Source organism: Salmo trutta, chromosome 3 (assembly GCF_901001165.1).
Source record: "Salmo trutta chromosome 3, fSalTru1.1, whole genome shotgun sequence".
In the NCBI taxonomy this organism is placed as follows: Eukaryota; Metazoa; Chordata; class Actinopteri; order Salmoniformes; family Salmonidae; genus Salmo; species Salmo trutta.
The window spans coordinates 10,529,409-10,552,875 of record NC_042959.1 but is presented as its reverse complement, the minus strand read 5'-3'; the positions used below and the strand labels follow the sequence as shown (position 1 = coordinate 10,552,875).

General features: G+C 43.7%; 2 protein-coding genes across 4 annotated transcripts; one reads left to right on the top strand and one right to left on the bottom strand.

Annotated features, from left to right (window-relative positions):
- Positions 1-182: 182 nt before the first annotated feature.
- On the top strand, positions 183-18,090 carry LOC115168052 (long-chain-fatty-acid--CoA ligase 4). Of its 2 annotated transcripts, none has more exons than XM_029722920.1 (14): positions 183-282; positions 2,245-2,748; positions 3,314-3,491; positions 4,164-4,273; positions 5,136-5,274; positions 5,491-5,641; positions 10,828-10,951; positions 11,074-11,145; positions 11,836-11,975; positions 12,204-12,376; positions 12,611-12,874; positions 13,032-13,146; positions 13,327-13,484; positions 16,546-18,090. In XM_029722920.1, exons 2-14 carry the CDS (start codon positions 2,395-2,397, stop codon positions 16,701-16,703), a joined length of 2,136 nt encoding a protein of 711 aa, XP_029578780.1. In that variant the 5' UTR covers positions 183-282; positions 2,245-2,394; the 3' UTR covers positions 16,704-18,090. The 2 variants fall into 2 exon arrangements, with proteins under 2 accessions (XP_029578780.1, XP_029578790.1); XM_029722930.1 differs by lacking the exon at positions 183-282 and adding an exon at positions 1,321-1,858.
- Positions 17,348-22,032, bottom strand: nxt2 (nuclear transport factor 2-like export factor 2). 2 transcript variants are annotated; one of them, XM_029722950.1, is made up of 4 exons: positions 21,800-22,032; positions 19,304-19,390; positions 18,962-19,106; positions 17,348-18,527 (listed from the first exon to the last, which is right to left on the bottom strand). In XM_029722950.1, exons 1-4 carry the CDS (start codon positions 21,812-21,814, stop codon positions 18,343-18,345), a joined length of 432 nt encoding a protein of 143 aa, XP_029578810.1. In that variant the 5' UTR covers positions 21,815-22,032; the 3' UTR covers positions 17,348-18,342. The 2 variants fall into 2 exon arrangements, with proteins under 2 accessions (XP_029578810.1, XP_029578803.1); XM_029722943.1 differs by having other exon boundaries at positions 18,962-19,148; positions 21,800-22,019.
- Positions 22,033-23,467: the final 1,435 nt, after the last annotated feature.

Here is a 23,467-nt window from a genome sequence, read left to right as displayed (position 1 = left end):
CAATCAATGTTTGACATTACCTCGCTTTTCAATCATGCAACCAACGGTATACCACTTACATTCCAAGTAATTGAATAACCTAAAGTTGGATAAATTCAATAATGAAACCAATTTAAAGAACCTAAAAGTAAGAATCCCGCTTCGACAGCTCATTGGCCCAGAAATATGGAATCAGATGACGTATTGTTTCCGGGTTCCCTTTCTGGCGGAGATCACAAAAGGTAACTTTCGGTCAGTTCGTTCCGGCAAGAGAGATCGACTGATCGGGTTTGGCTGCTGAAGGTAAGAATGTTGTGAGCTTGCCAGGTAAATGGGTGTCAATTGCTAGCTGGCTGCTGTAATCTTATTTACAATGTAATCCGTATGTAGATAATTAAGGCTAATTTAAATGGTCAATATAAATATCTGTCTGCATTCATCTCTAACATAGTCGACTGCTAAAATGAAAGCACGTAAATGTCTATTTTGAAGATCAAAATATGTTTACTTGTAACGTCAGTGAACTGAAACTAGTTCTTGTAATGCGTGTGGCCCTCTGGGCTGTCTGTCAAATTTGGGAATTTGAAGAACACTAAGCAGTGTCACTTTCAGTCGTTTATGTTTTCGGTTTACCGACAGCCTGGCCTACTCGCAGAAAGCAGCGTTGAATTGCACCTGAGTGTAGAGCAAAGTTGTGTTCTCTGTTGATGTGCAAATTTGACTGCAATCAGGTGGCAACTTTTTTTTTTAACCAAATGATGTTTGTGGGTGGGTATACTTTGTGGAACGTTCCAACAGGAAACTGTAACATAAACATAAGGTTGCCAACAAGCAACGCATACAAAGTTGTATAGCAACAGAATAAGATGCCGGGTAGGGAGTGGGCTTATTTTAATTACGTTTTTCACTCACCACGTTTATTCCTGAAAAATGTCTGTCCTCACTCTGGTAGCCTAATGACAAACATTAAGAATAAGCTACGCGGTGAGTTGATGCCTATTCGGCAGCTAGTTAGCTAGGTCATCATGCTACTTTGTATGCGTTGTCAAAATTGTTCTTTATTAAGTTTTTGGAACAGATTCCACAAATTATACCCACCCGTTGCCTGCTGCTGTATGATGGCTGCGTCACATGATATAATCACGACCCATATAAATAGATCGCCTAGTCTCATGCCTAGCCTGGATTCATAAGATGAAAGAAAATCATCTTGTCCACATTTAGATCATGACTTCTGTGTATGGCAACAACACTGTGACTTCAGTTCTGTGTCTGTGTCTCTCCAGTCCACTTGTCAGTGTATAGTCCAGTCAAAGGATGCTATCCAGGTTTGATGTTTATGCCAGTTATGATGGCTTAAAGAGCAGTCAGCGTGACCAGGAGTACCCCAGTACTCTGACCCTGATCAGCTCATCGTGGGGTGAGCTGGGAAGATATCATTGGTCGAGACTGGCTCCATCTTCAGTTGGCTGAGCTGTGGACATTGGTCAGTGAGTCAACTGGCTACTGGGGCTGGGTCTCAACACTGTATCGTGGCTTCTTCTCCTCATCTCCTTCAGGAGAGTATACTGGGTGTGTTCCCACCGCTTTGCTACCACCTGTCCTGCCCTACTCTGCCAGATCAGTGATCATGGAGAGGACTCAAGGAAAGGAAGCTAGTTAATAAGACACAGCCGGAGTAGCCTATATGAGGACCCAGAGCACAGTAGTTGGTTGTTCTTCACAGGGAGAGGTAATTCGGGCATTGGAGGAGTGAAGGCAAAGTTCATTTCCACACTCTGGCTGCACCCTGTCTTCACATAGGACAGCTAACCTAGGGAGCAAGAGCCAGCACTGGGAGAGAGGTGCCGTGTGTGTCTATACACATTTGACCATACTTGTGAGTACCAAAAGTCAGTGCAAAACCGTAAATCAACCAAAAATCAGAGAAGTGAGAACATTTAGCCGGTTGTCACTTATAAAAAGGCTATTTTAGGCTTAAGGGTTAGAGTTAGAGTAAGGGGTTCAGGAAAATATGATGTTGAATGGGAATCCATTCCCTTTTTAATGAAGCCTCCGGCATGTGACATACTGTAGTAGTAAACTACCATTCGGTGTAGAAACCCCCTTGTCAAAATGACAAGTGGTCTAGAACAAGTAGACAAGAGAATCCTAACCTAATGATGTTATTGATAGATCCAACCTGACCATCACTGCTCTGTTTGTTTTTACTTACCCATTTTCCTCACATATATTAATACCTTTTATTTTGTGTTCCAACATTAGGCTTACTCTGTTTGGATTGGGTGGACTTGGAACCAGACGGCATCAGCCTAAATTAAGCCCTTACTTGTCTCTGGATCCTCGGCATCGATAAGGCTCATCTCCTCTCCGGTTTTACCTGACATTTAACCCCCCCCCCCCCCCCCCCCTAATATGGGTCTCCACCAATCAGAGCTCCACTCCCTGCTCCTCTTGCCCCTCCACCTCGTGGTGTGGCTCTACTCCCTCCTGTCCTTTCTGCCCTGGTACTACCTCACCAGGGCTGGGGAGAAGAGAACCCAGGCCACACGGGTCAAGGCTCGCTCCACCTCCGGCCACTCCGAGGGGCCGTACCGCTGTGTAGACCGCTTCCAGAGCTTGGCCACAGAAGACTTCCCTGGGAAAGACACGCTGGACAAACTGTTCCAGCAAGCCGTACAGCGCTTTGGGGACTCTGACTGTCTAGGGACAAGAGAGGTACTGAGTGAGGAGAATGAGCCCCAGCCCAGCGGAAAGGTCTTTAAGAAGGTAACCTACATGCATACGCCTGTCATAGTGCTACGTACGCCTGTCATAGTGCTACCTACGCCTGCCATAGTGCTCCTGTAAGTTGCTCTGGATAAGAGCATCTGCTAAATTACTAAAATGTAAAGGTCGTAATGCTACATACGCCTGTCGTAATGCTACATATGGCTGTCGTAATGCCGCGTTTACGCGCTAGTCGAAACTCTGAAATTTTCCGATGTGCTAACTGGTTGAACGTGGCACGTGTATAACTACAACCAGTTAGAAATGTCAGTTTCTTAGTTCCGACTAGCATTTGAACGAGGCGTTAATGCTACACACGTGTTAATGCCATACGCCCGGCAGTGCTGCACAGTGCCACAAATGCCTATTGTTGTGCTCAGTTCAAATGAAGCTACATATGTCTACATAAAGCTGCCTCTTCGCTACACATTATCTTCACCCAGCTCTAGCTGGCCTAAAATAAACAAGGAGGCACACTCTTCCTGTATTCAAATAGGAGAAGAGCGCCTGCCAAATTACAAAAATTAAAATCGACGAACAGGTGACATTGTCTCCTCTCTTGCAGCTGATTCTGGGGGAGTACTGCTGGCTGTCCTACCAGCAGGTAGACTCTGTAGTGAGTTACTTGGGCAGTGGGTTGGCAGCACTGGGCCAGCAGCCTAAGAGTATGGTTGCCATCTTCTGTGAGACGAGAGCTGAGTGGATGATCTCTGCTCAGGCCTGCTTCAGATACAACTTCCCATGTGAGTACTGTACCCTGGGGCTTTTTCCCAAATGGCACTCTATTCCCTACCTATGTAGTGCACTACTTTTTACCTGAAGTAGTGCACTACATAAGGAATAGGGTGTGTTCTGGGAGGAGATGGAAGGCTCAACATGACCAGATGTAGCCAACTAAACAACAACAGGGCTTTCTTTCCAGAAAGTTTGATTAATCATAGTCATGTTGGCCTGGTGTTGGGATATCTATAACATATAAAGACCTCTTTAAATAGAGGTACATTGTATTATATTAGAATGCCTTTTGTACACTAACATGGGAATACATTTTGTTCAGGTCAGCACATAACAAATTCAGAGTACCCTGTCAGTTCAGTACCCTGTCAGTTCAGTACCCTGTCAGTTCAGTACCCTGTCAGTTCAGTACCCTGTCAGTTCAGTCCCCTGTCAGTTCAGTCCCCTGTCAGTTCAGTCCCCTGTCAGTTCAGTCCCCTGTCAGTTCAGTCCCCTGTCAGTTCAGTACCCTGTCAGTTCAGTACCCTGTCATGTACCCAATTAACAGAATTAGGATGTACATCATTCAAGAATGTGCCTAATTCCCAATCAGTCCAGGAAGTATTGTGCAAGAATAAGAGGTAGAAAATGACCCTAACACAATGTCCAAAGTGCATTGACATTGCTCTGTGTTTACACAGTGGTGACGTTCTATGCGACACTGGGAGAGGAGGCGGTGGCGTTTGGACTGAAAGAGACGGGAGTCACACACCTCATCACCAGCACAGAACTACTGGAGACCAAACTGAAGGTGAGCTAGAACCACCTGAGCTAGAACATAGAACCCTAGAACATAGAACTCTAGAACGGCTCATTTGGGTTGAAACATGGTGGTACAGTAGAGTTGAGGGTTTGACCAAATGGACAGAATATACACTGAGTTAACAAAACATGTCGTTTTCCATGACATAGACTGACCAGGTGAATCCAGGTGAAAGCTATGATCCCTTATTGATGTCACCTGTTAAATCCTCTTCAATCAGTGTAGATGAAGGGGAGGAGACAGGTTAAAGAAGGATTTTTAAGCCTTGAGACATGGATTGTGTATGTGCCATTCAGAGGGTGAATGGACAAGACAAAATATTTAAGTGCCTTTGAAAAGGGTATGGTAGTAGGTGTCAGGCACACCGGTTTGTGTAAAGAACTGCAATGCTGCTGGGTTTTACACACGAGAAACTGTTGTGTGAATCAAGAATGGTCCACCACCCAAAGGACATCCAGCCAACCAGACACAACTCCAGGAAGCAGTGGAGTCAACATGGGCCAACATCCCTGTGTAACGCTTTCAACACCTTGTAGAGTCCATGTCCGGCTGAATTGAGGCTGTTCTGAGGGCAAAAGGGAGCATGCAACTCAACATTAGGAAGGTGTTGCTAATGTTTGTACACTCCGTAGTAAACGTATGTGTCAACTAGCCTCAATTTTTAGTCTTACATATGTGTTGCAATTGTCTGAGACTATTTGCCAACTGTAGCTAAGTCACGTGTCTGAATTGGAAGTAGGTTTTTTACATATCCGAACTTCCCCAGAGACGCCCTTGAAGAGTGGGGTCACAGACAGGGATGCATTTCTACTAGCTAAATGAACTTTTCTCCTCCCTCTATTCTTCATAGGGTGTTCTCTCTCAGGTCCCCAAGCTGAAACACATCATCTCTGTAGACCAGAGGAGGGTCAGTACAGAGGGATACCCACCTGGTCTCACCATCCACAGCATGGCATCAGTACAGGAGCTGGGGTCACAGCCTGACAACTGTGAGTAACACCAGAGTACTGCATGAGAAACGCTATGAAAATGACACAAGTAATGTTAGAGCATGGTTTTGGTCCATACCAGCACTAAAGCACTTGATTCAACTAATTATCAATATCTTATTTAACCAAATCGGGTGTGTAAGAGCTGTTGAACCAATGGCTGTATCTGTTACAGTGAAGTGAGACCTGTTAAACCAACCAATGTCTCTGTTACAGTGGCTAAGCCGGTGGTGAGTCCTCAGCCATCAGACCTGGCTGTAGTGATGTACACCAGTGGTTCTACAGACAGACCCAAAGGAGTCATGGTCGTCCACAGCAACCTCACCGCTGGAATGACCGGACAGTGTGAACGCATCCCTGGCCTGGGGTGAGTGACAGTTGGGTTTAGTAGTTTTACAGGGGGGAGAATAGGCTCTCTGCCTCCCGAGGCACCCCCTTAACCCATAACTCGGGGGTTCTCAAACTTTTTTTTGATGGCATATCAGGGACCCCCTCATAATCACAACACAACTCGAGTGAGATAAAAAATAGCATACAAGGAGTTTTACTATGATATCGGCAGTGCATGGCCGAACGAACCACGTATCGGGCCCTGGGAAGGAACGCCTCTTGGAATTGGAGAGAACATTTAGCAGTTTTCAAGCGAAATTCCTCTAATTCTAAAGATTTTGTCATGGGACAGAGATTATTTTTGTTGTTGCAGCTTTAAAGCTAATATCCTGCAATTCTACACATTTTTTCATGAGGCAGAGAACTTTGCAGTTTTTTTTAAATTGCACTGCACTTATGGAGGAAATACAAGTATTGATTTGAAAATATTTAATTGGTGGAGTACTGTGGATACCAATATCCCTGTGAGCCTCCTAGGCCCATGTAGCCCAGGGTTAAGAACATACATTCTAGATGAATATTATTGTATTACACACTCTTAACTTATTCCACGGATCCCTGAGACAAAATTCATTGTTCATTTCAACAACAAAAAAATGTACTTGTCAAAAGTTTGGACACATGTTCTCGTTCAAGGATTTTCCTTTATTTAACATTTTCTAACTTTTCTACAATAATAATGAATACATCAAAACTATGAAATAACACATGGAATCATGTAACCAAAAAAGTGTTTAAAAAATTGAAATATTTGAGGTTCTTCAAATAGCCACCCTTTGCCTTGATGACAGCTTTGCTTTGGCATTCTCAACCAGCTTCACCTGGAATGCTTTTCCAACAGTCTTGAAGGAGTTCCCACATATGCTGAGCACCTTTTGGCTGCTTTTCCTTCACTTTGCGGTCCAACTCATCCCAAACCATCTCAATTGAGTTGAGGTCGGTTGATTGTGGAGGCCAGGTCATCTGATGCAGCACTCATCACTCTCCTTGGTCAAATAGCTCTTACACAGTCTGGAGGTGTGTTGGGTCATTGTCCTGTTGAAAAACAAATGGTAGTCCCACTTAGGGCTGGGCGATATGACCAAAATATTATATCATAGTGTTTTGAAAAAAATTGCCGGTATGACTTTTATGTTTTTTAATAATACAATTTCTACATTTGTTTTTTGATTAGTGCATGACCCTAGGGTGGGAAAACATATATTCTAAGTGATTTCAATGGGTCTTTCTCCATTCTGATTGTCTTATACTGTTCAACTTCAACCCCAAAAAAGTAATAATTTTCAATTTCTGCATTTGAGATCATTTCCTTGCTGCCATGTAGGGCTGCACGATATGGGCAAGTAATCTGGGCCTTATTTTTAACCAAATGTTGCAATTGGACTTGCGATTTAGAGCAAAACACTTGGGTTAACTGTTGGAATCATGGGAATAGAATTTCTATTGTAATTATATAGTTAGAATATAATACTGGCACTTTTAATATGACAACGAATGAAAATGCCAGGGAGCAGTTATTGTGACGGTAGGAACTAATGTGTCTATAGGGTCCCCTAGGAAACACCTAATGTTTTCTCTTAGCTACTTCATGTAGCTAACAAATTCTTGCTTTGCGTTTACCTCTTCAATTTAGAAGACACTGTTGCACAAACATGCTGATTTAGGTCTACACAATCACTGGTATTATCAGGCTGTAAAGCTAATTACGCTTGCTCTTACTCAGTACATTTTATTAGCTAGCTAGCGATTAGCATTAGCGGCTAACAAGATTTAGGAACAACTTGCTAAGAATAGACAAACTAGCTGTTTGCAGATGTAAGAAACAAGCTAGTGTAATTATAGAATGCTAGTAGATATATATTAAGAAGCAAAGTGACAACTGCATCGTTGTCATCAACAGTGTTGAATATTCTTATCGGCAGACTCAACAGCCTTGGTTTCTCAAATGACTGCATCGCCTGGTTCACCAACTACTTCTCTGATAGTTCAGTGTGTTAAATCGGCGGGTCTGTGGTCCGGACCTCTGGCAGTCTCTATGGGGGTGCCACAGGGTTCAATTCTCGGGCTGACTATTCTCTGTATACATCAATGTCGCTCTTGCTGCTGGTGAATCTCTGATCCACCTCTACGCAGACGACAACATTCTATATACTTCTGGCCCTTCTTTGGACACTGTGTTAACTACCCTCCAGACGAGCTTCAATGCCATTCAACTCTCCTTCCGTGGCCTGCAACTGCTCTTAAATGCAAGTAAAACTAAATACATGCTCTTCAACTGATCGCTGCCTGCACCTCCCCACCCGTCCAGCATCACTACTCTGGACGGTTTTGACCTAGAATATGTGGACAACTACAAATACCTAGGTGTCTGGTTAGACTATAAACTCTCTTTCCAGACCCACATTAAGCATCTCCAATCTAGAATTGGCTTCCTATTTTGCAACAAAGCATCCTTCACGCATGCTGCCAAACACCCTCGTAAAACTGACTATCCTACTGATCCTCGACTTCGGCGATGTCATTTAAAAAATAGCCTCCAACACTCTACTCAGACTGCATCCAATTTGCTATCACAGTGCCATCCGTTTTGTCCCCAAAGCCCCATATACTACCCACCACTGCGACCTGTACGCTCTCGTTGGCTGGCCCTCGCTTCATACTTGTCACCAAACCCACTGGCTCCAGGTCATCTACAAGTCTTTGCTAGGTAAAGCCCCGCCTTATCTCAGTTCACTGGTCACCATAGCAGCACGCACTACAGCAGGTATATTTCACTGGTAACCCCCAAAACCAATTCCTCTTTTGGCTGCCTTTCCTTCCAGTTCTCTGCTGCCAATGACTGGAACGAACTGCAAAACATTATTATTAATATTATTATTATTTTAGCTGGAGACTCATCTCCCTCACTAGCTTTAAGCACCAGCTGTCAGAGCAGCTCACAGATCACTGCACCTGTACATAGATGGGCTATCTACCTCATCCCCATACTGTATTTATTTATCTTGCTCCTTTGCACCCCAGTATCTATCTCTACTTGCACATTCATCTTCTGCACATCTACCATTCCAGTGTTTAATAACTCCCTTATCTCACCTCATTTGCACTCACTGTATATAGACTTTTTGTTTTCTACTGTATTGACTATGTTTTGTTTATTCCATGTGTGTTACACACGCCTGTAGTAAGAGGGAACGCAACACCCTGCTACAACTCAACTCTCCGTGGTGTGAAAGAGGTATGGACTGTAGGTGTGAGTAAGGATGACAAAAGGCAGAGAATTACCGTTTACAGGGAATTTATTCCGTTGCACGGTAATTTTGGAGAAAAGGGGCTGGACGGAACCAAAGAAAGTAAATATCCAAGCCCCCTGTCCTACCTTACCTGCCTACCCACTACTTACCTAACTAGCACCACCTGGTGCACTAACCAAAACACAGGGGATGGTCCGCCCAGGTCTTTCCTAGTGTGCATAGACAGTAAACTACTAAGGGTTATGTATGCCCGTGGGCCTCTTGCCTAAGCACTCCCTAGGTGCCTTCCCCTTCCCCCCTGGGAACAAAGGAAACAGAATAACACACGTACCGTAAATTCCGGACTATAAGCCGCAACTTTTTTCCCAGGCTTTGAACCTCGCGGCTTAAACAATGACGCGGCTAATATGGATTTTTCCAGCTTTCAATTTATTTTCTCCAAAAAAACACATTCTGTGAGGTACTCAGTTTTTTTGGCGGCATGAAGCTTTCATTAGACCAATGAAATTGCTGAACGGGTTAAGGTCAAAACTTTTTTGTTTACTGTTTAGATTAAATCGAGCTCTCTCAAACTTCCCATCATTCTGATTACGGTAGTCATTTTGTCACCCTCATCATGGCAAAGACACGGAGAAATGCATATGATGCAGCTTTCAAGTTGAAGGCGATTGATCTGGCTGTTGGAAAAGGAAATAGAGCTGCTGCACGGGAGCTTGGTCTTAATGAGTCGATGATAAGATGTTGGAATCGGCAGTGTGAAGAATTGACTCAGTGCAAAAAGACAACTAAAGCTTACTGCTATTTTATTTTTTGTTACAAGCCGTGTTTCGTTAAAGCCTGTGTAAAGTTCATTTGTTTCAATGTACCGGTAGGCACCTGCGGTTTATAGACATGTGCGGCTTATTTATGTTCAAAATAATATTTGTTTTTAATTCAGTGGGTGCGGCTTATATTCAGGTGCGCTTAATATTACGGTAAGTAACAATTCCAATAATCAAAAACACAATTCTATTGGCACACGCATACCTCAAATCAGAGGCTACACAATACTTAACAAAACTCTTAACACAGAATTTAACAATCAACACAGGACACTCTCATGTCTGTTAGTAATATCCATCAGCCTTCTCTCTCAGCAATCCTCTGCCTTCTGAGGAACAGAACACTGGCTTATATAGCTTCAGAAGGAGTTGGTAATTGGAGACAGCTGCGTCCTGATGAGGGGGCGGGGTCAGCTCTCCAATCAGCAATGGGGGCCGACCAATCAGCTGCTTGGAGAGAATTTCAGGAAGCCATTTCCTGAAATGCATACATGAAAATACACAAACCACAACACAGAAACTGGGGAACGTAACAATGTGTAACTGTTGTATGCGTCGAATTGCTATGCTTTCTTGGCCAGGTCGCAGTTGCAAATGAGAACTTGTTCTCAACTAGCCTACCTGGTTAAATAAAATAAAATGAATGCCAAGATTGTGCAAAGCTGTCAAGGCAAAGGGTGGCTACTTTCAAAAATATAAAATATATTTTGATTTGTCTAAAACTTTTTTTCCTTCTGGTTAATACATGATTCCATATGTTATTTCATAGTTTTGATGTCTTCACTATTATTCTACAATGTAGAAAATGGTAACAATAAAGAAAAACCCTTGAATGAGTTGGTGTGTCCTAACGTTTGACTGGTACCATATACCTGTCCGCAGACCCCACTTTGAGAACCCCTGCTCTAACTGTATTCCTAACCCTGTTCTTTGCCCCTGACCTAACTTCACATACCTGCTCTCTAAAAACCTTACTCTAAACCCTGACCCCATGCAGTATTATAATGTATCTGTTCTCGGTCCAAAAGACTCCTAAATAGCCTACCTGCCCTTAAACCTCTGACCCTAATGCTAACCATGTTCTCCCTCAGGCCTAAAGACACCTACATAGCCTACCTGCCTCTGGCCCATGTTTTGGAAATGACAGCAGAAATCTCTTGCATGGCGTACGGCTGTCCCATCGGATACTCCTCCCCTCAGACACTCTCTGACCAGGTAATGAACGCATGATTTAATCAGTGGATCCCCTGTTATTCTGTCTGCATACTGTCACTGAAGATATTTAAAGCCTCTTCATCCAGTCCTATGTTGATGTCCTCTCCCCTCTCTCTCTCCAGTCCACTAAGATAAAGAGAGGAAGTAGAGGAGACAGCTCTGTGCTGAAACCAACTCTAATGGCTGCTGTACCGGTAAGACAACTGTCGTGGAAATTCAGTACTGAGAGAGACTTGGTCATTTCTTTGAACAATCATCTTTTTTTAATAGCGATTTAATTATTGCAATAATGAAACCGTCAGCCCAACAGTCTTGACTGTTAGGCTGAGAGCCTAACTAATAATGAAAAAAGACATCTTATATAGGATTACTAAAATACTTAGTCATGAAGATCAAGGGGCATCATAAGCCACCCTGGGCTCATCTTGTCTTTATCTGCACCTGGTGTTATCTTAACTCCCGACCCTGGCCTAATTTCTCAGATGCCAGGATGTCTAAGAACCATTGTGGCCTTTGTTCTACTCCTCTCCCAGTTACAACCACTCCACATCCTGTCTATGGAATGCCAGCTGTTGGTTCTATCACCAAGTCAATCAATTGTCAGCTCAAACCCCACAGGCCCAACTCAAACCAAAGACACAGATGAGAGGGTGCTCATCAACCCTTATGATGCATAAACAGTATTATAACAGTATTATAACAATCTGGTCATTTTGTCACATAACACATCTGTCTGGTCTACTGTACCGATAAGACAACACGTATTGCTCTGTGGTCTACTGTACTGATAAGACAACACGTATTGCTCTGTGGTCTACTGTACTGATAAGACAACACGTATTGCTCTGTGGTCTACTGCACCGGTTGTTTGTTTGTTTGAACAGGAAATCCTGGACCGCATCAATAAGAATGTGATGAGTAAGGTTGGGGAGATGAGTTACATTCAGAGGACGCTGTTCAACCTGGGATACAACTACAAACTGGAGCAGGTCAAGAGGGGTTACGATGCTCCTCTCTGCAACGTGTAACAACACTTTATACCTTGCTAACATGTGATATGTAGTAGTAGTAAAATGTGTTTTCTGACCATCACATTAACCTAGAGAATAAGTATTATTTGCATGTTAAATGATTCAGTGTAAATCACCTAGAATAACAACGCATGTATCCAGATAGGGAATCATACATTAAACAGAAGTACTTTAAATTAGTGTTAGTGTATTAGTGTGTGTTTACAGTTTTGTGTGTCTAGGCTGCTGTTCAGTAAGGTGCGCAAGTTGCTGGGCGGCAGGGTGAGGCTGATGTTGTCTGGAGGTGCTCCGCTTTCCTCCGCCACACAGAGGTTTATGAACATATGTTTCTGCTGTCCTGTGGGCCAGGGGTACGGACTGACCGAAACCTGTGGAGCTGGCACCATCACCGAGGGTAAGGGAAATGGGGATACCTAGTCAGTTGTCCAACTGGATGTATTCAACTGAAATGTGTCTTCTGCATTTAACCCAACCCCTCTGAATCAGAGAGGTGCAGGGGGCTGCCTTAATCAACATCCACGTCTTCGGCGCCCCGGGAGGGTATGGAGTGAGGAGGGCGGGTAGTATGGAAAGCCTTTGCTTTAACTGCATAACTAAAGGTTGTGTTTCCTCTATTCCCCCTGTCCAGTGGCAGACAACAGCACAGGTAGAGTTGGAGCTCCTGTCATCTGCTGTGAGATCCGACTCAGGGACTGGCTGGAGGGAGGCTACACCAATCAGGACAAACCTCACCCCCGAGGGGAGATTCTGATTGGAGGGCCTAACATCACTATGGGTTACTATAGGAACGAGAGTAACGGCCAGGACTACTTTGTGGACGAGAAGGGTCAGAGGTGGTTCTGTACAGGAGACATAGGAGAGATCCACCCTGACGGATGTCTGCAGATAGTGGGTGTGTAATGGGTGTGCGTTGGAGGATTTTCTCATTGTCCATCATAGGCATATACATTCTAATCTAGTGGCCAAATATAAAAAAATGAAAAGCATCTGTAAATTAATTTAAAGCAATATCTTGCATTGTGGCGTGTGTGTGTGTTATTGTTCGTTAGACCGTAAGAAGGACCTAGTGAAGCTCCAGGCTGGGGAATACGTCTCTCTGGGGAAAGTAGAAGCTGCTCTGAAGAACTGCTCCCTCATCGACAACATCTGTGCTTACGCTAACAGGTGAGCCCTAGCCCAGTTTTACCTCTCAGCCTCTAGTGGTTGTGGTTTACATTTGCAGAGTGTGAACTGGTCTTAGATCTGTGCTTACTGGCAACATGTAACTCCAGTTCTCAGTCTATAGGGGTGCTTCTAACCCATGAACTCTGACATTGGATCCATTCATACCTCTAACCCCTGCAGTGAGCAGAACTATGTGATCAGTGTTGTGGTACCCAACCAGAAGATGTTGACTGAGCTGGCTAGACAGAGGGGAGTGGAGGGGAGCTGGGAGGAGGTGTGCACTCACCCTGCCATGGAGAAGGAGGTGCTGAAGGAGATCAAAGAGGTGGCCACTTCAAGTAAGAACCCCTGGGTCTTATTCATACCGTTTGGCAACATAAACAAGGGTTTCTTATTGGGAAAGGTTTCAGTCTGTTTTCTTATGTTTGGTCTAGTGAACACAACCCTGATGTCCATTAGATTTAGATGTTCGGGTTGCTTTCGTCTCACTGGGCAGGTTTCCATCGACCTAGGTTCATGCGACAATGTCAAAAAATGATTGCGGTGTATAATGGAAATGGCAAACGTGGATACATTTTCTAAAGAACTAATAGATTATGTTTTACAGGCAGATTTTTTTTTATTGTCGAACTTGTTTTATTGCGACAAATGAAACTTTTTCTAATAAATTATGATGGCAGGATAATATGCCAGTCGAGGCTGCTCAGTGGAGGAAGGGGAGGACCATCCTCAGTGAATTTCATAAAAATGAAAATTGTAAAACATTTAGTTATCCTTTAGATAAAACTATACTAAATATAATCACGTCACCAAACAATTGATTAACACACACATTTGGCAATGAAGGTATACAGTAGCATCAACAGCACTCTGTAGGGTAGCACCATGGTGTAGCTGGTGGACAGCTAGCTTCTGCCCTCCTCTGGGTACATTGACTTCAATACAAAACCTAGGAGTCTCATGGTTCTCTCCCCATTCCATAGACTTACACATTAATTATGACAGGCTGGAGGACATCCTCCGGAAGTTATCAGAGCACTGGCAGCATGAACTGACATGTTGTCCACCCAATCAAAGGATCAGAGAATGAATCTAGTACTGAAAGCATAAGCTTCTTTCACTTACTTAGCTAGCTCTAGCCTAGTGGTTAGAGCATTTGACTAGTAACCGAAAGGTTGCAAGATAGAATCCCCAAGCTGACAAGGTACAAAATCTGTCGTTCTGCCCCTGAACAAGGCAGTTAACCCACTGTTCCTAGGCCTTCATTGAAAATAAGAATTTGTTCTTAACTGACTTGTCTAGTTAAATAAAGATTTTTAAAAATGCAGCTAGCTAGTTTAGCCTACTGAAACACACTGCTCAAACAGAGGGATGATATGTTTGCTAGCTGTCTATGACTATCCAACACAACACTGGGAATCTTCCAAGTCAAGGTAAGCTTTGGTATTACTAAATCTATTGCCAATGGGGCCCGCCGGTGCAACCGCTTACTGACTGTACACTTACGCATGATTGTAGTGGGTTTACTAACGTGTTAGCTCTATTAGCTGACTGTTACTTTAGCTAAAAAAATGTTTTAATATACAGCAATGACCTGGGGAATAGTTACAGGGCAGAGGGGGATGAATGAACCAATTGGAAGCTGGGGAAGATAAGATGACTGATGGTATGAGGGCCAGATTGGGAATTCAGTCAGGACAGCAGGGTTAACACCCCTATTCCTCTTACGATAAATGCCATGGCATCTTTAGTGACAACAGAGAGTCGGGACACCCGGTTAAAGTCCCTTCCGAAAGACAGCACACTACACAGGGAAATGCCCCCAATCGCTGCCCTGGTGCATTGGGATATAATTACTTTTTACCAGAGGAAAGGGTGCCTCCTACTGGCCCTCCAATGCCACTTCAGCAGCATGCACATTGTCAACAATACTATGGTGACAACGATGTAGGTTGTGTGTAGCGGTTTGGCTTGGAATGTTTTTTTTTCCGCCTGGTCACATACAGCTGCTCTGCATTGAAGTCCTCAAGTGAAGGAGGAGAGGAGCACATAGAAGGAATATAACATGGCTGCTATGAAAGTGAACTGCATTTGAGTGATCAAGGGTGTATTCATTCCACGGATTATGTTAAGACTTTTCATAAAGGGAAGCAAACGTAACAAAACGGGGATAAACATGACCTGAATTTGTCCAATAACTCTCGTTTGCAACTGTTGGACTAATGATTACATCCTAGATCAGCTAGATGCAGGCAAGAGTGTGCAATGTGATATTGAATGTCACTGTTGCCTCAAATGTATCTTGACCTGTGTGCAGGGTATAGGGAAAATAAGAGTCATGTACCCTAAACCTATCAATGTTACATTGAACTGGGTGAATGGAATATGAATGAGTCATCCAATATGCTGTAATAGAAATAAGGCCATGCTCATGAGTGTCCTCCCTCATCTTAAACGGCACTGACCGTTTAAAGCACAACTTATTTCATTCTAAATGCCTACTGCTTGAAAAATCAATTTATTCAACAATGTGTTTCTTGACTTTCAAGAATGCCTGAATTGCTTCACATTGCAATTTCAAGTTTCACCATCAAATTGTTTCAGACCAGCTAGGCCTGCGTGAGTGCAAGTTATAGCCACGGTGTAAGTAGGCACATGAGAATTACTGTATTAGAATATGGCAAATATTAGTCAATTCTTGCATTCTAGCCATGCTGATTTTTTTTTTTTTCCAGGGTCCCTGAGATGTTAAAGATAGGTGGGCAGGGCATCGAGTACCACAGTATGAGTCATAATACCCATAAAACCTAGCGGTCAAACAGGGAAATGGTTCCAATCGTTTTTCCACATGGGATTTTAGAAACAATTAAAACAAGGGCTGTGTTTCGTGTAGGCTTACCCTGGGAGGACATTTTGAAAACTGAATCTCTCTAGGACAAGGTGACTTAATATAGTAGCCTGTATTTATCCCCTCAAAATTGTAATGCTAATGTGGCTATCATAAAGAATATAGATAGTCACCTTGTCCGAGAGAGCGTTTTGATAACTGTAAGTCTACACAAAACACAGCCCTTATTTTAAGTGTTTCTAAAAATCCCCTTTGGGAAAAATGAAGGCTTGGAACCATTTCACTGTTTGACCGCTAGGTTTTGTGGGGGCTCTACACAGGATGTTGCCACTTTATGAATGTCAATTTGCCTAATAGGATCATTGAAACACTTTAACCACATTTTTATAGGTGTGACATTCAAGGGAAATGCATCATGGCAGACAATTGTTGCAACAAGTTTCTATGCAAACTTCAAAAATGTTGACAAAAAATAAATGGACAAGTTAATGGAAAACAGATTTTGTAATGACCTTTCACTCTCTTTACCTCACCTTCCTTCTCCCTCCTAGTTAAACTCCAGAGGTTTGAGATCCCAGTCAAGGTCCACCTCAGCCCAGAGCCCTGGACCCCTGAGACAGGACTGGTGACTGATGCCTTCAAGCTGAAGAGAAAAGAGTTAAAGAACCACTATCTCCAGCACATAGAGAGGATGTATGGGAGACCATAATGTAATGACCTACAACTTCACCTAATGCCCATAGGCCTCTGGTCAAAAGTAGTGCACTATATAGGGAATAGGGTTCCATTTGGGGTGCAAGCCTTGAGAGATGCAGGGTGTGCAGTCCTTTGCTCAGCCCTGCTGTAACATTTGATTTCAGCTAATCAAGGTCTTGGTTACAAGCAGCCAATTAGTTGAATTTGGTGTTAGAGTAGGGCTGGAGCAAAAGCATCCACACTGTGTAGCTGTTCAGGAGTAGGGTTGGCTACTCCTGACCTAAGCCAAAGTCGCCAACATTCTGCTGTTAGTTTATGTAGCCTCAGTCGGTGCCAGTCATGTTTCTGCTTCAGCTTACTTTGTTGTCTTGTGGCACCCTATTCCCTATGTCGTACACTACTTCTGACCAGAGTCCTATGTGCTCTGGTCAAAAGTAGTGCACTGTAAAGGGAATAGGGTGTAATTTGGGATGCAGCTGTAGTGTTGTTCAACAAACTGTTCGATACCCAGGCTACTGTTCTTAGTGTGTGTGTGTAAAGAATATCCCTATTAGACAGTTATTTGTGCTAATAATGTACTTGTAAAAAAACATTGCACTCAAGCACGTCCAGTTCTGCCCTTAATTGTTGTCATTAGAAGACACTGAGTCTGAACTGTAGATGGTAAATTATTTATTGGGAAATCAAACTTGAAGCTGATCCAGCATTTATAGAAATGTGTTTATAGAAAAGTCCACTACTTTCACCGACAAACAAATGGAACATTGAGGAAAGGGAAACAGTCAACGCTTACCTGCCATTCCAGCCTAAGCTCTTTATACCCGTTTTGTAACGGATGTATTTCTCGCTGTGTGTTCTGTAAATACTTTGTTCCTCAGTCCATCTATTTGTCATGTTATGTAGTTGAGACAGTTCTACTGCCCTCTAGTGGTAAGATGGCAGTATTGACATTACTGTGCCTTTCCCTGCTCTCACTTCCCAGTGTCTGTTCAAGTTTGGTTATATTTATTTAGAAGCATGTTAGCCATCCATTGCTTTAGAAAAGCCAAGGTATATTTTAAGACTAAATAAGCATTGACTTTAACAATTCGTTTTTTTCCCCAAAAATGTTGTATTGTTTTGCTTTTGTCGCACCAAACGTCACTCAGGAAACTTAAAATAGCAGCTATTTAATAGATTTGGCCAGGAGGATAGACTGCATGGGCAATAGCAATTGATATTTTTACCTGAATACTCAAAGCAATGTGAAAATATTAGTATCCTCATAACAAAAAGGCCTAATTAACATTTAGGAGTCAATTTCTTTCTCTAACTACTGTGTGAAAAATGGTTACTTATTCAGTTCTGGGGGTCACATGCTTTAGAGGACATTGTGGTGAATAAAAATGTTTTGTATTTGACTAATTTGTGCCTAAGTCTTTATTTTTTTTATTACAAGAGTACCTTCATTAACATACAATAACTTTGAAGAAAGTGGGCTGTAGCAGATTTACCAACTATAAGACGGTACATAACTGGAATACTTTTTTTTTTTAATCTTAAAGCAGGGTTGTACTCGTCACCAAACAAACTTGTCATTGTAGCCCGTTGAAATGTGTTTTGCTATTGTGTGCCCAAATGAATACGACCCTGAAAGCAGATTAAAGTAGCCCTCAGCTACTCCAGTCCTGGAAGCGGAAACAGTCACTGGCAATCTTCCAGACAGGCTGGTCACTGGTGGGTGAGGACTGGGCTGTGAGGAGGAAGTTCTGATTGAAGTAGCGCTGCTTTTGACCGTCAAACTTCACCTGTCCTGCCGTCACCACCAGCAGCGTGGTCTGGCCCTGGGTTGCCTGTTCTGTATGGGAAAATGGTATTGGCCTCTTTCCACAAACCTGCTCACGCAAGATCACATTGTGTTTTCAGGATGGTGGAACGAGGCAAAAGTTGGACTACTATATATTTTGGGTTGCAAATGTCAGTATTATACATTTTTAGGCAGCAAGGTAAATTTTTACCATCTCAATGAATCCAAGCTTATCAAAAAACAGGATTAGTCTAATTGCCAAATGCTGGATAAATCAGAAGTATTTCTAAGTGATATATAGAGAAGTACATGCTCTTTAGCGTCAATGTTGTAACTTTCTATATTTTATGGGTCTATATTTACCTCCATTAAAACATTTTCCCCATGTTTTAATTGAATGTATAATGCAATGAGTCAATCATTGTTTACATTGTAACTGAATAAATCCCAGTTTTGAAAAGTCTAATTGTGGGAAAGAATCTCACCGTGCACTGGCTGACAGTCCAGAGTCTGGATACTGAACTCGCTGGAGGGAAGTGACTCAAAGAACTCTCCGAGAGCAGCCTGCCCTGACACAGCATTCCCGTTCCAAACCAGGGTCGCTTTGTCCAGGTAGAGCCGCATCAAGTTCTGGGGAAAGATAAACAGTAGGGAGTTGAGCCGCATCAAGTTCTGGGGAAAGATAAACAGTAGGGAGTTGGCTATCTACAGATTTTTAAGGAACCCACAAAGTGTTTTCCAAAGTAGGGATACCAAGGGAGGTGTTTGTACCTGTGTAACCAGTATGGTTCAGTGCATTCACACAGCCCAAATGAATCAGTACCTACCCTTCTTTTCTTGTCCATGCAGTCATAATATATGTTGGTAAACTCCTCTGAATACCTGCATGACGCATCAACGTGGGTCCTGAAATCCTAGAGAAGGGACAAGAGGTGTGATTGAATGACAGCCATTGATAACTTGGTCAATATAGAGATATGCCTTAGATTTTCTTGGGGGGGGGAATAGTCAGATGATAAAATGTAATTCTAGAAATCCTTTACTCCAATAGAATCGGAGTCAGACCACAGCGATCCTGCCGCTGTGTTACAGCAAGGGAGGGCAACGTACAGCCAGCGAGCCCATTCAATCTGGGGGGGTAAAAAAAAAACTCCAGGACACTCTTGAATGTCTAAAACTAGATAGACAGTACGTAAATTATAATGGGACTTTTTTTGGCCCACAAATTGATTTTGACTCTCCGCTGAATTTTGAAATGACTTGATGGTTGCCCACCCCTGGGTTACAGGGAGACCAGTCATCCTCAGGTCTAATTAAAATGATGGCACAGGTGGTAATAGTGCGCTTGCGCTGTAAGGCTGTCACTAGGTGGCAGTTCATGATGAAGGCCTGTAGTTAGGTGGCAGTTCACCATGATGAAGGCCTGTAGTTAGGTGGCAGTTCACCATGATAAAGGCCTGTAGGTAGGTGGGTGGCAGTTCACCATGATGAAGGCCTGTAGGTAGGTGGGTGGCAGTTCACCATGATGAAGGCCTGTAGGTAGGTGGGTGGCAGTTCACCATGATGAAGGCCTGTAGGTAGGTGGGTGGCAGTTCACCATGATGAAGGCCTGTAGTTAGGTGGCAGTTCATGATGAAGGCCTGTAGTTAGGTGGCAGTTCATGATGAAGGCCTGTAGTTAGGTGGCAGTTCATGATGAAGGCCTGTAGTTAGGTGGCAGTTCATGATGAAGGCCTGTAGGTAGGTGGCAGTTCACCATGATGAAGGCCTGTAGGTAGGTGGGTGGCAGTTCACCATGATGAAGGCCTGTAGTTAGGTGGCAGTTCATGATGAAGGCCTGTAGTTAGGTGGCAGTTCATGATGAAGGCCTGTAGGTAGGTGGCAGTTCACCATGATGAAGGCCTGTAGGTAGGTGGGTGGCAGTTCACCATGATGAAGGCCTGTAGGTAGGTGGGTGGCAGTTCAACATGATGAAGGCCTGTAGGTAGGTGGGTGGCAGTTCACCATGAAGGCCTGTAGGTAGGTGGCAGTTCACCATGATGAAGGCCTGTAGGTAGGTGGGTGGCAGTTCACCATGATGAAGGCCTGTAGGTAGGTGGGTGGCAGTTCACCATGATGAAGGCCTGTAGGTAGGTGGGTGGCAGTTCACCATGATGAAGGCCTGTAGGTAGGTGGGTGGCAGTTCACCATGATGAAGGCCTGTAGGTAGGTGGGTGGCAGTTCACCATGATGAAGGCCTGTAGGTAGGTGGGTGGCAGTTCACCATGTTGAAGGCCTGTAGGTAGGTGGGTAGCAGTTCACCATGTTGAAGGCCTGTAGGTAGGTGGGTGGCAGTTCACCATGATGAAGGCCTGTAGGTAGGTGGGTGGCAGTTCACCATGAAGGCCTGTAGGTAGGTGGGTGGCAGTTCACCATGATGAAGGCCTGTAGGTAGGTGGGTGGCAGTTCACCATGAAGGCCTGTAGGTAGGTGGGTGGCAGTTCACCATGTTGAAGGCCTGTAGGTAGGTGGGTAGCAGTTCACCATGTTGAAGGCCTGTAGGTAGGTGGGTGGCAGTTCACCATGATGAAGGCCTGTAGGTAGGTGGGTGGCAGTTCACCATGAAGGCCTGTAGGTAGGTGGGTGGCAGTTCACCATGATGAAGGCCTGTAGGTAGGTGGGTGGCAGTTCACCATGAAGGCCTGTAGGTAGGTGGGTGGCAGTTCACCATGATGAAGGCCTGTAGGTAGGTGGCCGTTCCAGTGCCTGTAGGCCTTCACAATGTGAAACTGCAGCCTTGCCTGGCATGAATTTATTTACTTTTTGTGTGGTGGGGAGGGATGGGGGTGTACGCTGTATCAATTGATTCTATGAATTTATGTGGAAGCAGCAGCACTCTATTATGTGGTCCCGTGTGGCTCAGTTGGTAGAGCATGGTGTTTGCAACGCCAGGGTTGTGGGTTCGATTCCCACGGGGGACCAGTACGGTAAAAAAAAAAAAATGAAATGTATGCATTCACTACTGTAAGTCGCTCTGGATAACAGCGTCTGCTTAATGACTAAAATGTAAATTACCCCTCAGGGACAATAAAGTATATCATAACTGACAGTGTTGCTGGTTCTAACCAATGGTGTATATATAAATCATTGGTTCAAACCCAGTTTCACTGTCCAATCTCGTTGGCTGACCCAGTGGCTTTTGTGAACAGTACACCGCTGTTCACATGTAGGGTTTGTAGTGTAGCTATGCGTCTACAAATATATAACCCAACGACTAAAACCGTAACGACAATAAAGAACACGAGGTTAGCTTATTGTAGTTAGATAGCTAGAAGATAAACTTACAACTGTTGCAGCCATCGCTGTAGACTTTTTGTTGTCTTTCCTCGTCGTCAAAAGGCAATTTCTACATTTAAGGGATATCAAAATACCACAGCATTCAACTTCAAAAGCACGATGTTTATGAAAATGTGTGTGACTCAAAATATTTTGGGGTCGACGAGCGTGTGATGTAATTACTTCCCCTGGTCATAGATAATGTTTCATCAAAATAAAAGTCATTTGCGGTAAACGTTACTTTTGCTAAGGGGGGTTCTTCTTTGGGATTGGGTTGGCAGATCGCATCCAACGTTTAAGGTGTATACAGCGCCACCTACTGTACTGGAGTGTCAGGCCAGTCACAGCCAACCTTCATTAAATTTGCTTCATAAGTCCTGTTCCTTTAAGAAAGTGAAATAGAGCCCTGAAATCCACTTCCCTCCTTCCACTACAACACCCAAACCCAGTGCAGCCTTTCAAACCCTTTCACAGAATCTCTCCCTATCTACTTCATACAGTTTACATGCTCCACTCATCACACAGACCTGTTTCATGTCTCCCTATCTACTTCATACAGTTTACATGCTCCACTCATCACACAGACCTGTTTCATGTCTCCCTATCTACTTCATACAGTTCACATGCTCCACTCATCACACAGACCTGTTTCATGTCTCCCTATCTACTTCATACAGTTCACATGCTCCACTCATCACACAGACCTGTTTCATGTCTCCCTATCTACTTCATACAGTTCACATGCTCCACTCATCACACAGACCTGTTTCATGTCTCCCTATCTACTTCATACAGTTCACATGCTCCACTCATCACAGAGCCCTGTTTCATGTCTCCCTATCTACTTCATACAGTTCACATGCTCCACTCATCACACAGACCTGTTTCATGTCTCCCTATCTACTTCATACAGTTCACATGCTCCACTCATCACACAGACCTGTTTCATGTCTCCCTATCTACTTCATACAGTTCACATGCTCCACTCATCACAGAGCCCTGTTTCATGTCTCCCTATCATCCACAACCTAGCTTTCGAATCTGTGTGCCCAAACCATAATCTACTACACACAACTTCCTCTCTCCTACTTCCAATATTCCCCACTTCTTTCATGACTGATCGGTGCACGCAATATAATTCCCTCCCCTTACTGCTAGCATCCCACTTCCTTTGCCAAAAATCAAGCCTTTTTTCCTGGATCAAGGACCTGAATATCTACCCCCACTCAGATCACTACTCAACACTGCAGCCAAATCGGAACAGATCACCGCTCTGAGTGGTTTCACCTCCTTCACCCATCTCAAACCTATAATCATGGCCATCAACTCGGCCGCACACACTGACACATAATCAGTTAACCACTTACATGTTCTAACATTGAAATCTGGGATATACACCCCTGCCCCCACTCTTCCACTGACTGGATCCGTTCAACCATCTGTATATATCCTTAAAAAACTAAATATATATAGTATCTATATATCTCTCACGTCCTCACCCCATTCTCTCCTGCCCTCAATCATGTCCACGTCTACACTTGGTTTCGGAAAAAGCAACAGAGGAACTTCCCCAATGCTATTGCTGATCCTCTCTCCCTCTCCCCCAGTCCATATTCAACCATCTTCTGCCCAATAGTCCACCTGTACGCCCTCTGCTTAACCCCACTCCTCACTCCC

Bases quoted from the DNA above. Each gene is read 5' to 3' on its own strand.
- LOC115168052 (XM_029722920.1), top strand. From the start codon at position 2,395: ATGGGTCTCCACCAATCAGAGCTCCACTCCCTGCTCCTCTTGCCCCTC. The intron at 4,274-5,135 runs GTGAGCTAGAAC...TATTCTTCATAG, and splicing joins TACTGGAGACCAAACTGAAG to GGTGTTCTCTCTCAGGTCCC. The intron at 5,642-10,827 runs GTGAGTGACAGT...GTTCTCCCTCAG, and splicing joins GAACGCATCCCTGGCCTGGG to GCCTAAAGACACCTACATAG.
- nxt2 (XM_029722943.1), bottom strand. The intron at 19,149-19,303 runs GTAGGTACTGAT...ATCTTTCCCCAG, and splicing joins GCATGGACAAGAAAAGAAGG to AACTTGATGCGGCTCAACTC. The intron at 18,528-18,961 runs GTGAGATTCTTT...TTTCCCATACAG, and splicing joins GGACTGTCAGCCAGTGCACG to AACAGGCAACCCAGGGCCAG.